The 12,866-nt window shown below is 47.4% G+C and overlaps 1 protein-coding gene across 1 annotated transcript in view; it reads left to right on the top strand.

The window, feature by feature from the left end:
* Positions 1 to 12,866, top strand: part of SPON1 (spondin 1) — a 259,314-nt gene that overhangs the window by 230,903 nt on the left and 15,545 nt on the right. The window contains exon 7 of the mRNA XM_024558840.4: positions 3,831 to 3,895. Within this exon, the coding sequence (XP_024414608.1) occupies positions 3,831 to 3,895 (65 nt within the window). The remainder of the gene's footprint in view (positions 1 to 3,830; positions 3,896 to 12,866) is intronic.

The following is a 12,866-nucleotide window of genomic DNA, read 5'->3' as shown; positions in this document are numbered from 1 at the left end:
AGAGAAACATCTATGTGAGAGAGAAACACCTATTGGCTGGCTGCCTCCTATATGCACCCCAACCAGGAATCAAACCCACAACCTAAGTATGTGCCCTGACCAGGAATCGAACCTGCAACATTTTGGTGTATGGGACAATGCTCCAACCAACCCAGCCACCTGGCCAGGGTTATAGTCGCTAACATTTATGCAGATAGAGGCACTGTATTAGCACATTACATGAATTATGTCATATACTCCCCCGAACAATCCAGTGCAGTAGGTACTCTTTTTAACCACATGAGAAAGCTAAGGGAGGTGAAGGCACTTGCCAAAGGCCATGGAACTAGTAAATGGTGAAACCAGGATTTAAACTCAGGTATGACTCCAGAGCTTGGGCTCTCAACCAAACTATGTTTCTGCCTGCTGGGTTAGTAAATGCTAAGGAGAATGACAGTATCCAGTGTGTCCAAAGTTGTGAAGACACGGGCAGGCTTGTACACATTCTTGCTGGAGTATAAATTGGTGCAGACACTTGGAGGAAAAATCGGTAGGCCCTGCCAAAAATTTAAATCTGCTTTATCTTTTAATCATTTCTGGGAACCTATGACACAGGAACCCTTAGGTTTGTAAACAAAGAAATACAAACACACATGTCCATCATGCATCATTTATGGCAACAATTAAATATCCACCAATAACGGTTAAAAAATATTAGAGAACATCTGTGCTATGGAATTCTACGCATACTTGTATATCAAAAAGAATGATGTGGCTTTGCTTTTTCAGAAATTTACTGATCGTCCACCTGTGGCATTTAGATATGGCCATGAACAAGCTAGACACTCTCCAATCCTGTAGGACTCGGGTTCTACCAGAGAATTTTGATGCAGTAACAAAATTACTTAGCTTTAAAAGTAATTTTTCCAGACTGCTCCTGCTTTCTTATTTCATTGGATAACATGAATGAGCACAAATGAGGGACAATAAGCAGTTGATGGTGCAGATGGTGTGGAGCCACTAGATGAAATAAATTATAGCAGCAAGCTGTTCTAATGACCCGGCACATGGACCCACCATCCTGGGAGCCTCCGCAGCTCTGAAAACTACAGACGGAATTTCATCACCATAAATAAACACTAATGAAGGGCCCAAACAACTTTTGTGGACTTATTCTGCAAAAACAAAATCAATATGTCATTAGTTGGGACCCAAAAACCAAGATTTAATTGCAATGCAAGGTGATGCCGCAGGGCCTGCCAACTCAGTGACCACTTCAGCTCCACCCGTGCTGATTTTTTTCATTTCAGTAAAGCATTTCAGGGCAAAATGATCAGCATCAGGCAGTATCTCATTCCTTGGATTTCTTTTTTATTAGTCTTGACCAGGCTTCCTATAATTGGAAGACCTTCCCTACTTCAAAAATCAACAACAAGCTCTGACGCTGTATCCATTGACAAGGAAAGTTTCCAATGATGTAATATTAAGGAAAAATGTAAAAATCCTGGTGCAGAATAAGATGCACAGTATGAGGAGCTGTGTCTGACGCATGCGCGCGCCTGTAGTTACATCAGTAGAGTCGAAGGCCTGGAGTGACGCACACCGAACTGCATCGTTCTGGAGAAGGAGGCAGACGCAGAGCACGCGCTGAAGTGGGAAGTGCTCCACATTTACACTGAGTGCTTCTGTGCTGCTAGCTCTGTCCACAATAAGCATGGAGTATTCTGGAATTACGAATCAAAAAAGTATACCAGGAATTTCAAAATGGCCATGCAAGTTGTGGGTTGCCGCTGGAGGGATAGGCAAGGAGTGGATCGGTTGGATTTGCAGCAACGTGGAGGGTGCGGTGGGGGAAAGCGAGAAGGTGCAGGAGACTAAGAGACCAGTGAGGAGACTGTGGAAGGATTCAAGAGATAAGTCTGTGGATGCAGCGGATGTTGGGGCCTGATCGCTGTGAAGGGGCGCGAGGTGGAGGAATGTTGGTGATGTCTGGTGTCTACTTTAGGCAGCGGGTGGATGAGCCTTTACCCACATGGGGCCATGGGAGGAGGAACAGGTTCTGGGTTGGACGAAGAGTTCACCATGGGACATGGGATGCATGAGATGACTGCGGCCACCCAGGTCTTGGGAGACCCAGCGCTGGCATTTGGGAGATAGTCCAGGTCTCACATGTGACTTCATGATAAGCAGCTTCTTTCAGTTATTTAATAGATATTTATAAGGAATAAATCAGGGAGATATTCTCAACATAAAAATGTCTCTCATGAGAAGTGTAAACCTCTCAGTTAGTACTTAGAAATGCTCTTTCAAAACATATGAATGTGGAGTGTTTATGCATCCAAAGATTCTTTCCTCTGATGAAAAGAGGGAAGCCTGAGCCCTGGCCAGGTACCTCAGTTGGTTAGAGCATCCTCCCAATGAGCTAGGGTTGGGGGTTCAATCCCTGGTCAGGGTGCATGCTGGAGTCAACCAATGAATGCATGTGTGGGTAGAACAACAAATTGATGTTTCCCCCTCTCTCTCTCTCAAATCAATAAATTAAAATACAATTGTTTTAAAGAGGGAAGCCTGAGCTCAGGAAAAGGCTGCAAGTTTCTTCTTGGGTTGGAAGGAGGAGCTCTGAGGCTTGGCCCTGTGGGCCACACTTCTGCCCTTCACCCCATCAGGACCATCTGTAACACCCAGGCCAAGCTGAATCCAGCTGATCTCTCTTCCTCTCAAAGGCCTACCACCCACCAAGGAGGTGCTCCAGACCAGCAGGCCTTTGACAATCTCTGGGCCTGATCCTGGAGACACTTCTGACCTCCTTCCTTCCAGTCTCCTCAGGGCTGTGGGATTTTCTGGGCAAGTTACCCAACTGAGGAGAAATCCACCAGTTCATTCCAAATATGATGTTCCAGGCACCCACAGCCAGGCACGGCTGTCAGAACTGGGGCAAAGCTGTGAGCCGTCCAAGCACGCCTCTGCCCTCCTACAGCTCGGGGACCTGTTTAGTCAGCAGCAAAGCTCTCCCTTCCACAGCCGGCCACAGTCTGGACTTCTGTATGCATAGTGGGCAGCGGTGTCTGAGCACTGTAGAGCCCAGGCCAGAAGGGGGGGGAGACGGAGTACAATACCCCCTCACTCCCAGTGCGTAATTGAAAATAAGAACCCAAACAAACCTCATATTTAACAAAAATCAGCAAAGTTCTGATTTTCCCCCCAATGATGACTTCACGCTCTCGTTCAAAATGGTAATTGTCAGATCCTTCCTCCAAAAATTATTTAAGGTCCCCACACCCTAAGGGTGGTCTACACACTGTCCAAAGAAAAATAGAGTGTAACAATATGAGTGGCATGGGGTGTTTGACCCAGGCCTCCTCATCTGAAGGAGTCCGATCTGGTGCGAGAGTCTCAACAGCAGGAGACGCCTCAGGGGAGACGATCCTGGGGGCAGTGTGGGCTCCCAGTACAGCGTGGCCTGGAGCAGGCCTCAGTCTGGGTCTGGACACGGAGCACACAATCTTCCCTCCGGGTTAGACACATACGGAAGTCTGGCCATCCAAGGCAGAGTCCAGGTCAGAGCCTGGCTCCAGGGGTGAAGGGACGGGCTGAGCTGGAACCCAAGGTGTGGCTCGGTCCACCCATTGGTATCCAGCATGCACCAGGCACACTGGGCACTCAGCCCTGCCTCCTGAGATTGCATAGGCCTCAGGGCTTCCCCACCCTGGGGCCGGATGGCTCCCACACCTGGGCAGGTAGAGCCTCCATAGAAGGTAAGTTAGTGGGGTAGACAGTGTGACCATGCCAAAACCCTCTTGCTCCCCTGAGCCCAGCTCTCCTCACTAAATATCTATGGTCCTTTTTTGCAGAGCGACGAGGTCCTCACCGTAATCAAAGCCAAAGCTCAGTGGCCAGCCTGGCAGCCTCTCAACGTGTAAGTAACAAACAGACCCTGCCTCTTCACTCTCCCTGTCATAGCCTTGAACTTGGAGCCACTCACCTGATGGCCACAGCATGCCAGTTAGCTCATTAAAGTCAGCAATACCTCTTAGATGGACACACAGGCCAGGTGCATGCCCATGTGTAGAGTGTCACCGGTGCCCCTGTCCTCTCAGGATGCAGTCTTGGTCTCTGTTCCCCCTGATGGCTCTAACACTGCAGAGGATCCAACCCAGAACACAGATTCACCAGCATGTGTTCACTCATGCTCTCAGCCACAACAAGCTGAAGTACATTCTCTCTCCAAGCTCACGGGTGTACTCACTCTAGGCAAAGATGCCTCATGAGAAGCCAGGTTTACCCCAGGTTCCATTCTTAGTCTCCATCTTTTCTGTCTACTTTATCTCTTAGAGATTTCATCCTACCATGCATTTTGGTAAGTAGGGGTATGCTGATGGCTCCCCAAGCCACCCCTTCCCCAGGTAGGTGGGTAGGTAGGTAGGTGATAGATAAATCCATCCATCAGTTTCTTGGGCACCTCTGTGGGTGCCCCACATGGACCTTGAACTCATCATATCAAAAATGGAACCCATCACTAAGTGTTATTGGTTCTGCCTTCTTAGTATCTCCCAAGTCACTGCTCACCTGGCCATTCTCCTGCCATTAGTTCAAGCCACCATCTTTTCTCACCTAGACCACTTAGATTCTCCCCTCTCCCATGGGCTCCCCCATCTGATTCTTCATCCTCGGTTCTCAGAGTGACCTTCTAAGAACCCAAGTCTGAGGCCCTGCCTTAGAATCCCTCCACGACCTCGTGTGACTCCAGGATGCAGTCTGCACTCCTCAGTTCCCCTGTGAGGGCACAGTGAGGGTGACATGCTTCAGCCGCTGCCTCCTGTTCCTCAGGGCTCACATCTGGCCGCCCCTACTCTGCACCTCCCTGCGGCACCCTGATTTCCATGCAGTTCCTTGAACGAGCCTGGATTTTATTTCTCCTTCATGGATACCAGGCCTGGAGCAAAGTTCCCAGCCAACCACCAAAAAAGTGGTTTATGAAGACAGGCTTGGCTCGCCCCTCGGTGGAGCCATCTGCATCCACTCATGATAACACTGATGAAGATGGCAACAACGTGAGGGATGAATGAGCTACTGCTCAGTGGGAGAAAAGGCGGACTCATATAAAAGGTAGGAAGGGAAGGATAAGAAGGACTCCACAGGATGGGGCAGCAGGAGCCAAGGGAGGTGCACTCGCACAGGACCAGCTGGTGTCAGGCAAGCTGTTGCCAGGTACCTGGTGACCACCTGCTTAACCATTTGGGAAATTAATGGCTCATGCCCTACTAGGTGCCCATCTTACACCCAGTCCCCACCCTTTGGAATGCCCAGCCGAGGAGGAGACAGACAACAAGCAGAGTTCCACCACTCCAGGCCTGCTCTGCACAAGTGCCCGTGGCCCCGTATACACAGAATGGATCCACTGTAATATCACTGTAGCCCTGTTTGCTCCCAAAGAAGAAGTATTATGATGAGGATATGAGTGGCTCTGGGAGCCCAGAGAAGGGGCACAACCCAGCCTGGGGCCGGGGCCAGGGCAAGGTCCGGAAGTCTTTGTGCAGGAGGTGCCGCAGGCTGAGTCTGGAAGGATGCTCCTAGCCCCAGAGTGGCCCAGGTTTGGTGGATCTGAGTCCCTGGGTGGAGGCTTGAGTAGAGCAAGAGAGGACGGGGACAGCTGACCAAGGGCTTAGCTTGCTGTGAACTCTGGGCCTTGCTCTGGATCTTGTCTGAGGAAGCTGAGAACAGAGTAAGTGAACCCTGAAACAGCACAGGGGCTTGGGGTACCAACCCTTTGCACAGCTGGAAATCCATGTACAACTTTTGACTCCCCCAAATCTTAACTACTAATAACCTACTGCTGACAAGAAGCCATACCAATAACATAAACAGTCGATTAACACATGTTTATATGTTTTATGTAAAACGTAAACATATAAACAGAAAACATGTTTTATGAAAACAGTGTTTTATACACTGTTTTCTTACAATAGAGTAAGCTAGAAAAAAAATGTTATTTTAAAAATCATAAGGAAGAGAAAATACATTTACAGGACTATACGTATTTATTGAAAAAAATTCCCCGTATACAAGTGGGCAAATGTAGGTTTATAATTGTGAGTATGCAAAACACTTGACTTTATTCTTATATTCTTAGTTATTAATTATCACACTATTTTCCATATGAACAACTGTAAACCCACTCCTGTCCCACCCTGTTAAATGGACCTGCACAGTCCAAATGCTTTTTAAGGGTTGACTGTAGTTGAAAACTTGCTCAGGCTTAAAAGTGCCTTTCCCTCCAAGAAGCAATAGAGGTAGGGCCTGCTGGGCGGGGCTCTCTCCTGGTGGGGGCGCATTTGCTTGTTTCCTGCCGGTCCCACCAGAAAACACCGATGTGAGTTCACAAAGGCCCTCAGCCCCCTTTGCATAATTAACATCAATCAGAAAAAAAAAACCCATTCTGAATCCTGTTTGCCAGGCTTTCTTCTCAGCTTCCCCCAGCTCCCAGGCTCTCAGAATCTTTATATGATGAGTTCCTCACCTTTGGTCCTCTAAACAGGCAGGGGCCAAGACCAAGTAGGGGTCGGGGACATCTGGGACACAGTTTGTGGATGTCAACTTTTACACCACTATGGAAACCTATACGACTTTCCCTTAAGGAGCCTGGGTTTAGAAAGATGTAAACTGTAAATCAAGGTGCTTCAGGAAGGAGAGAGGGAGGAAGGGAAAGAGGAAAGAAAGGAAACAGAGAGAACCCACTATTTGCTGGATACCGTAGTAGGCACTTGCATTCCTTATCCCACGTAACCCTCACACTAACCCCATGATAAACGCCATGGGGATCATAATCCTCATCTTACAGAGGACGGGACCGATGCTCAGAGGTTGAGTGACAAGTCCAGCCTCCGCATCCAGCTGCACCAGTGCAGAAGCTGACTTTAGTGTCTACGCCCTTCACTACAAGGTCCTTCTGATTAAGTAACGGTTCATTATCCATTCTTTAATCAATCAAAACATAAAGCTGCCAATCAGACTTCTGATCAGCATGAAATTAGCAGTGCGACCACACCAAACTGACTCCTGCAAAAAAAAAAACCCAAAAACAAAAAAACAAAAAACAGATTCCTAACTTGCACTTACCCTAAGTTCTATCGAGGGCAACTGAAACACTTAACTGCCTCAGCAAACATGCATCTGGGGTCCCCCAAGGACAGCACTGTGCAAGGCCCCCAGGGACACAGCACTGAGCAGAGCAGATCTTCTCACGGGGCTTACAGTTTAACGGAGGAAGAGACATTCAGTGACGAATGTGACATGTCTATGAAACAAAGACATAAGCTGTTGTGCCAGTGTGTGGTTGGGAGCCCAACCCTGCCTGGAGGTCAGAGAAACCTTCCTTGAGGAAATGGGAATTGAGCTAAGAGTTAAAGAATCAATCAGAGTTAACTAGGTAAAGAAGCAAAGCAAGAGGAGAACATTCTAGAAAGTCTGGAGAGACCATTATGTTCAAAAGCCCTGAGGAGGGAGCAGAGCATAAAGTTCTAACAGGTTATGGTGTAACTATATCCAGAAATCAGAGCTGAGCTTGGTGCGGGGCCAACCCATGCGCCATTCGAGATTTTGATTTTTACATTAAGAGTAATGGGAAATCATTGAAGGGTTTTTAACTGGATGACAACATGATCAGACTTAGATTAAAACACCCTGGCTCCAATATGAAAAGGGTGAGAGTAGCTGAGGTGAGACCTGTGATGAGGCTGTTGCAGAGGTGCGGGGAGAATTAACAGTGACTGACTAGGACGGTGGTGGTGGGGACGGAGAGGTGCAGGGGCCTGGGAGATACCTGGGGGTAAAACTAGATGGCTGTGGTGATAGGTTGGATAAGGAGGATGAGAAAGGCAGAGAGGTCAAGATGTGTAATTCATGTGTTGGGGGGTCCTCTCACAAGATATGGAACATCAGATGAAGTTCAATGGATTCAGTTCTGGATGGGTTACCTTGGAAATGCCTTGAAGATACCCCGTTGGGGGTGTTATGTAAACAGTTACCTATAAAGCTCTGAAGCTCATGGGTCCCAGGGGCGGGGGGTGTGGAATTCTGCACTAAGAGTCAACAAGGAATGGGTGATAATGACAAGGTTATAGGTGAGAGAGAGCTTGAGAATAAGGCAAGGGCTTCAGGCTGAGTCCAGAGAGCACCAGTATTTAGGGCTGAGGAGGACTGGCCCGCAAAGGAAACAGAAAAGGAATAGCAAAGAAACTGGGGAAGGAAACTTGCTATCAGAAAAGCCGGGTGAAGAAGGCATTCAAGGAGTGGTCAGCCTGCATCCAGCGCGGCTGAGAAATCAAGCACGATTAGAGCTGCAAGGTGCCCACTAGATTTACCAACGTGAAGATCTGTCAGTGACTTGACTGAGACTCCTCTCTGCGAAGTGGAGGGGGAGAGGTAAACAGCCTGGAGCAGGGTGAAATGCGAACAGAAGATGGGGTTATGGAGTCAGCGAGTACAGACAACTTGTCTGTGAAGTTTGCTGTGAAAGATGAGACTGAGCCGCAGCTCCAAGGGAATGAAAGAATCAATGGACTTTTTTTTTCTTGGTTTTTAAGACAGGATAGGCTTTCTGAGAAATTGAAAAAAAAATATTTGGAGATACCTTCCCACGCTTCACTCCTCCCTTAGACATCCTAATACCCCAGTGGAACAGAATTAATTGACGGCAAACACTCAGACTTCCCAAACACCCAAACCCTCTCCACTCAGTGCTACCAGCTGGTCAAGGGAATGTTATTTTTCTTTGATATTCCCACACCCCATGTTCCCCTTCCCCCTTCCAAATCTCATTAGGAAGTCAAATTGGGAAGCCTCCACGCAGCCAAGTTTTGTTTTGCAGACGCAGCCCTGCCCCTCTCCTCACTGAGCCTGCTCAATTGAGGTTAATGGGATTCCAGTCTCTCTTGGGCCAGTGGAAAGCCAGAGTGACCTACTTTGCAAGGTCCTGCCCGTGGAAACTGACTTGTTTTCCAATGATCTTCATCTTTATCCACTAGACCACTTCTCAAAGGACAGCCTTGAATGAACAAATTAGCCGCTGACTTGTTTAGTTCAATAAATCAAACTGTGGCTCCAACAGCCTGGAGCACAGGTAGAGACAGGAAAGACAAATTCTCAACAAAACCCACATCAGTCACCAGTTCCTCTGGCGCCCGAGCAAAAAATGCTCAGGTTTCCTGAAAATCGATTCTGAATTTCCACCACCCAGTTGCTCTGGTTTAGTCTGGATGTTAGGAATTACTGGAACTTTTAAAAAGAATTTTTTATTTCTTTAAAAAAAAATAAAAGAGTTTATTTTAAAAAAGAATTTATATTCCCTTTCTTATAATGAGCCCTGTAAAGGACTGTAATCTCCTTAATGATTCCCAGCCACTCTGCTTAATTAACATTTGATTAGACAATGGTCGCGTTCTCAAGACAGAGGAGGGGCTGGTGAACTGGAGACACCCTCACCCTGCCCAGAAATCCTGCCTCTGGGGGGGTCTGTGCCCCGGAATCACCCAAGCCATGGTTCCCCATAAGGTCAGAGGCATCTCTCTCTCAAATCAGGGCTGTAGGCACAGGGCCCTCCCTGCCTCCTGCAGCACTTGCCCAGGCCCACTGATGTCCTCAGGATTGTAAAGGAAGACTGGACTATTTATGATTTAATCAACCAGATGGACCCAGAGCTCCAGGTGCCTCCAGGTTATACAGTTTTCTAAGTCTAGAAACCACTCAAACCTTCCTCCACTCACACCGGGCCTCAGCCTAATGCGTGGCTCGAGCGCTCTCTAGTGGTCTTACTGAGTTTCTGCAACATCAAAAACTATTGGGCATTAGTTGAAACACACCATGGGGGACAGAACTCAGTATGTGAGTGATCTGGGTCACCAGTGGCTTGAGTCTCACCGGTGTGGATCTTTAATTTAGAAGAGGATAATAAGACTCTAAAAAAATCATAAAAACCCTTTATTGCCTCTTTTCTTTTGTGCTGCTTTTGGAATTTTTGTTGAGAAATGTTTTATTTATCGAGATTGTGATATTTTTCTTACAGATTTGGATTAACTCTGAATATGCAACAGATATTAACATTTGTCGGTCACTCCAGGGAAGGGGTGTCAAACTCATGTTCACTGGGGGCCACAGCAGCCTCGAGGTTGCCTTCAAGGGGCCGAATGTGACTTTAGGACTGTACAAATGTAACTACTCCTTAACAGTTCAGGGAGAGCTCATAGAAACAAGGTGCGGGGCCGGATAAAACAAGGTGGAGGGTCAGGTTCGGCCCACGGGCCTTGTGTTTGCCACCTGTGGGCTAGAGGGAGCCCTTTTGCCCACATGTTATTTTCTCTCTAATTCAGTACAGCTGTTTTCATTATACAGGTGGTTTTAGTTGATGTCTAATCAATTAGCTACATTTGTGATTACTTTTATTGTTGGTAAGCTGAGAAAATTAACATTTCTCTAACAGATCAGAAAACTTGACTTTTTTTCAATAATCTGGTTGTTTTCTATTTAACACTGGATTTTGTATGTGTGTGATATTAGATGTGAACCCCATATTTTTATTGCAATTAAAGTAGCCCAACCCCACTTATTGACAATCTTTTCTTTCCCCCTAAACTGAATAAATCCTTCTCTAAAGTTTGTGGGATCCCCAGTCTGTGCCACTAATTTATCTTTATTTCCTATCCTGAATCTTACGTCATTTCCATTATCATGCTTTATAATGTATTCGGTTTTATGGCATGGCCAGATCAACTGTCTTTGCCAGAAAACTGATTAAAATTTAAATCCCACATAGAAAAATGAAACCAAATTAACAGAATATGGGGGAATGTGGCATATAAGAAAGCATGAATCAGAATGTCTATTATGGTTTGGGCAAATTAAAGAACTCCAATCATATTTAGCACTTCCTAAAGAAAATTCACATATATTCTTAACTCATTATTTTAACATTGCATTTTTATTATAGAAGTACTAAATACATTGAGATGATTTTTAAATTACATTTGAAGGTCAAAGAAAGTACAACGGCTCCATATTTGTTTCTTAGATTAATTCATTTATTTCAACAAATATTTGATGAGAATCCACTGCATGCCAAGTTCTATGCCAGGCACTGGGTTGTAGCTGTGAACAAGGCAAACATGGCCCCTACTCTATAGGAACCCAGCAGGGAAGGTGGAAGTTACACAAGACACTCCATGGAAAGACTGAACTCAACATACTCTGGGAAGGTCCACCAGGGGTCCTAAGCAATTGAGGTGTTTTGTGCACAGATTGGTTGCTGCAAATTTCCTACCTCTTGAAATACGTACCAAGGACTGTAGGATACCTCCCTCAGATTACAGATTTGGCCAAAATGCATTTGCACAGAATGATTTGCATAAGTCCTTGTAAAACACGAGGTTCTCAGATAGTTACAGCCATCGGCTGAGCCGTGAATCCAGGGGGTGTCCGGTGGGGGTTGGTTTGGTTTCTCCAGCTCTGGATTCCTCAGTAGAGCTGTTTTCTTCCCCTCGGGTTGTCATGGTGAACAGTCTCACCAGTGGGGTACAGAATATGAACCACTAAGCTTACCCAAAGCCCCACGCTCAAGGAGATAGGGAGTAGGTGGGAAGGTTGGTCTCTACGGCAATGGAAGAGAAAGCCTACTCTCCAAGGCACTACTGGACTTTCAGGGGCCAAGGAGAGCTGGGGCACAAAGCAGCCTCACCCAGATGCCAGTGTTCTCTGTCTGGCACTTAGTGGAAGGCAGACGCCAGTCTGTGGCTACTAGCCCCTAGGTGAGCGATGCTGCAGCACCCCAGGCTGCAGGCATTCTAGAAACCAGGTCTTTGAAGAAGCTGCTGAAACCACTGACCTCATGCCAGGAAACACACACATGCGGAAAGGATACGGCACGGTAAAAATAGCCCAGGGGGCAGGCGCTGGACTGAGTACCACAGGCAAGTTGTCTCCCTGAACACTCACAGTAACCCGTATGGGGGTCCTCGTTTTACAGATTCAGGCACAGAAAGGTTTGTTGGTTTGCCAGTGTGTCCAAGATGGGGCTTCCCCATCTCTCTGCTTATTGTTTGATGCCTTCTGGCCCGGCAGAGCTGGAGCCACCCAGTGCCATGGGGCCTGGCCAGATCTGGAGTCGATGCTTTCCGGGGACAGGTGAAGGCAGCCAGAAACAGCTGGTCCCAGCAGAGGGACACAGGGACTCCTCAACAGCTGAGGTGGACCAGCTGCCAGCTGGACTGAACAGATGAGTTGGCCCCCAGCCAAGGATTCCTCACGATTAGCAGCCCGGGGGCGCAGAGTCAGGCAGCTCGGCCTGCAAACCTCAAGCCTCGCCCCCATTATCTCTAAGTTCATGAACCTCTCTACACTTTCCTTTCTTCCCTACAAAACAGTATAATAATTCTAACCCCGCAGGGAAAGAGAAACTAAGTAACACAGGCCTGCTACCAAGCTGGTGTCGACTGACTCTAACCCTCCAACCAGCTCCTCCGTGGGCCACCGCCAGCCTCGCCTACAACCTCTTCTTAGCAACACGAGGAGACAGGATGTGGCTCAGGGGTTGTCAGCCAAAGGTCTTTGGCTCCTTGGGGGGGGTCCCCATACACTGAAGGGGGGCAGTGGCTGAGAGCCTGGTGCCAGGGCAGGGCCTTGCTGTAAAGCTAGCTGCCTGTTATGCAGACAGCAGGATGGGGAAGACACTCCCTCTGGTGGCACAATGGAGATCTCAGCACAGTGACAAGGAGGCAGGTGGAGGATTTAGAAACTGATGATGAAAATAATACTGTCCTTGAATGAATGTGGACCTTTGGGTTGTGGTCTCCATTCTACCACTTAGTGACTTTGGACAAGCCACGTAACCCTTCCGAGCC

This window comes from Desmodus rotundus, chromosome 5 (assembly GCF_022682495.2).
Source record: "Desmodus rotundus isolate HL8 chromosome 5, HLdesRot8A.1, whole genome shotgun sequence".
Lineage (NCBI taxonomy): Eukaryota > Metazoa > Chordata > Mammalia > Chiroptera > Phyllostomidae > Desmodus > Desmodus rotundus.
This window is presented reverse-complemented; position numbering and strand designations above follow the sequence as displayed.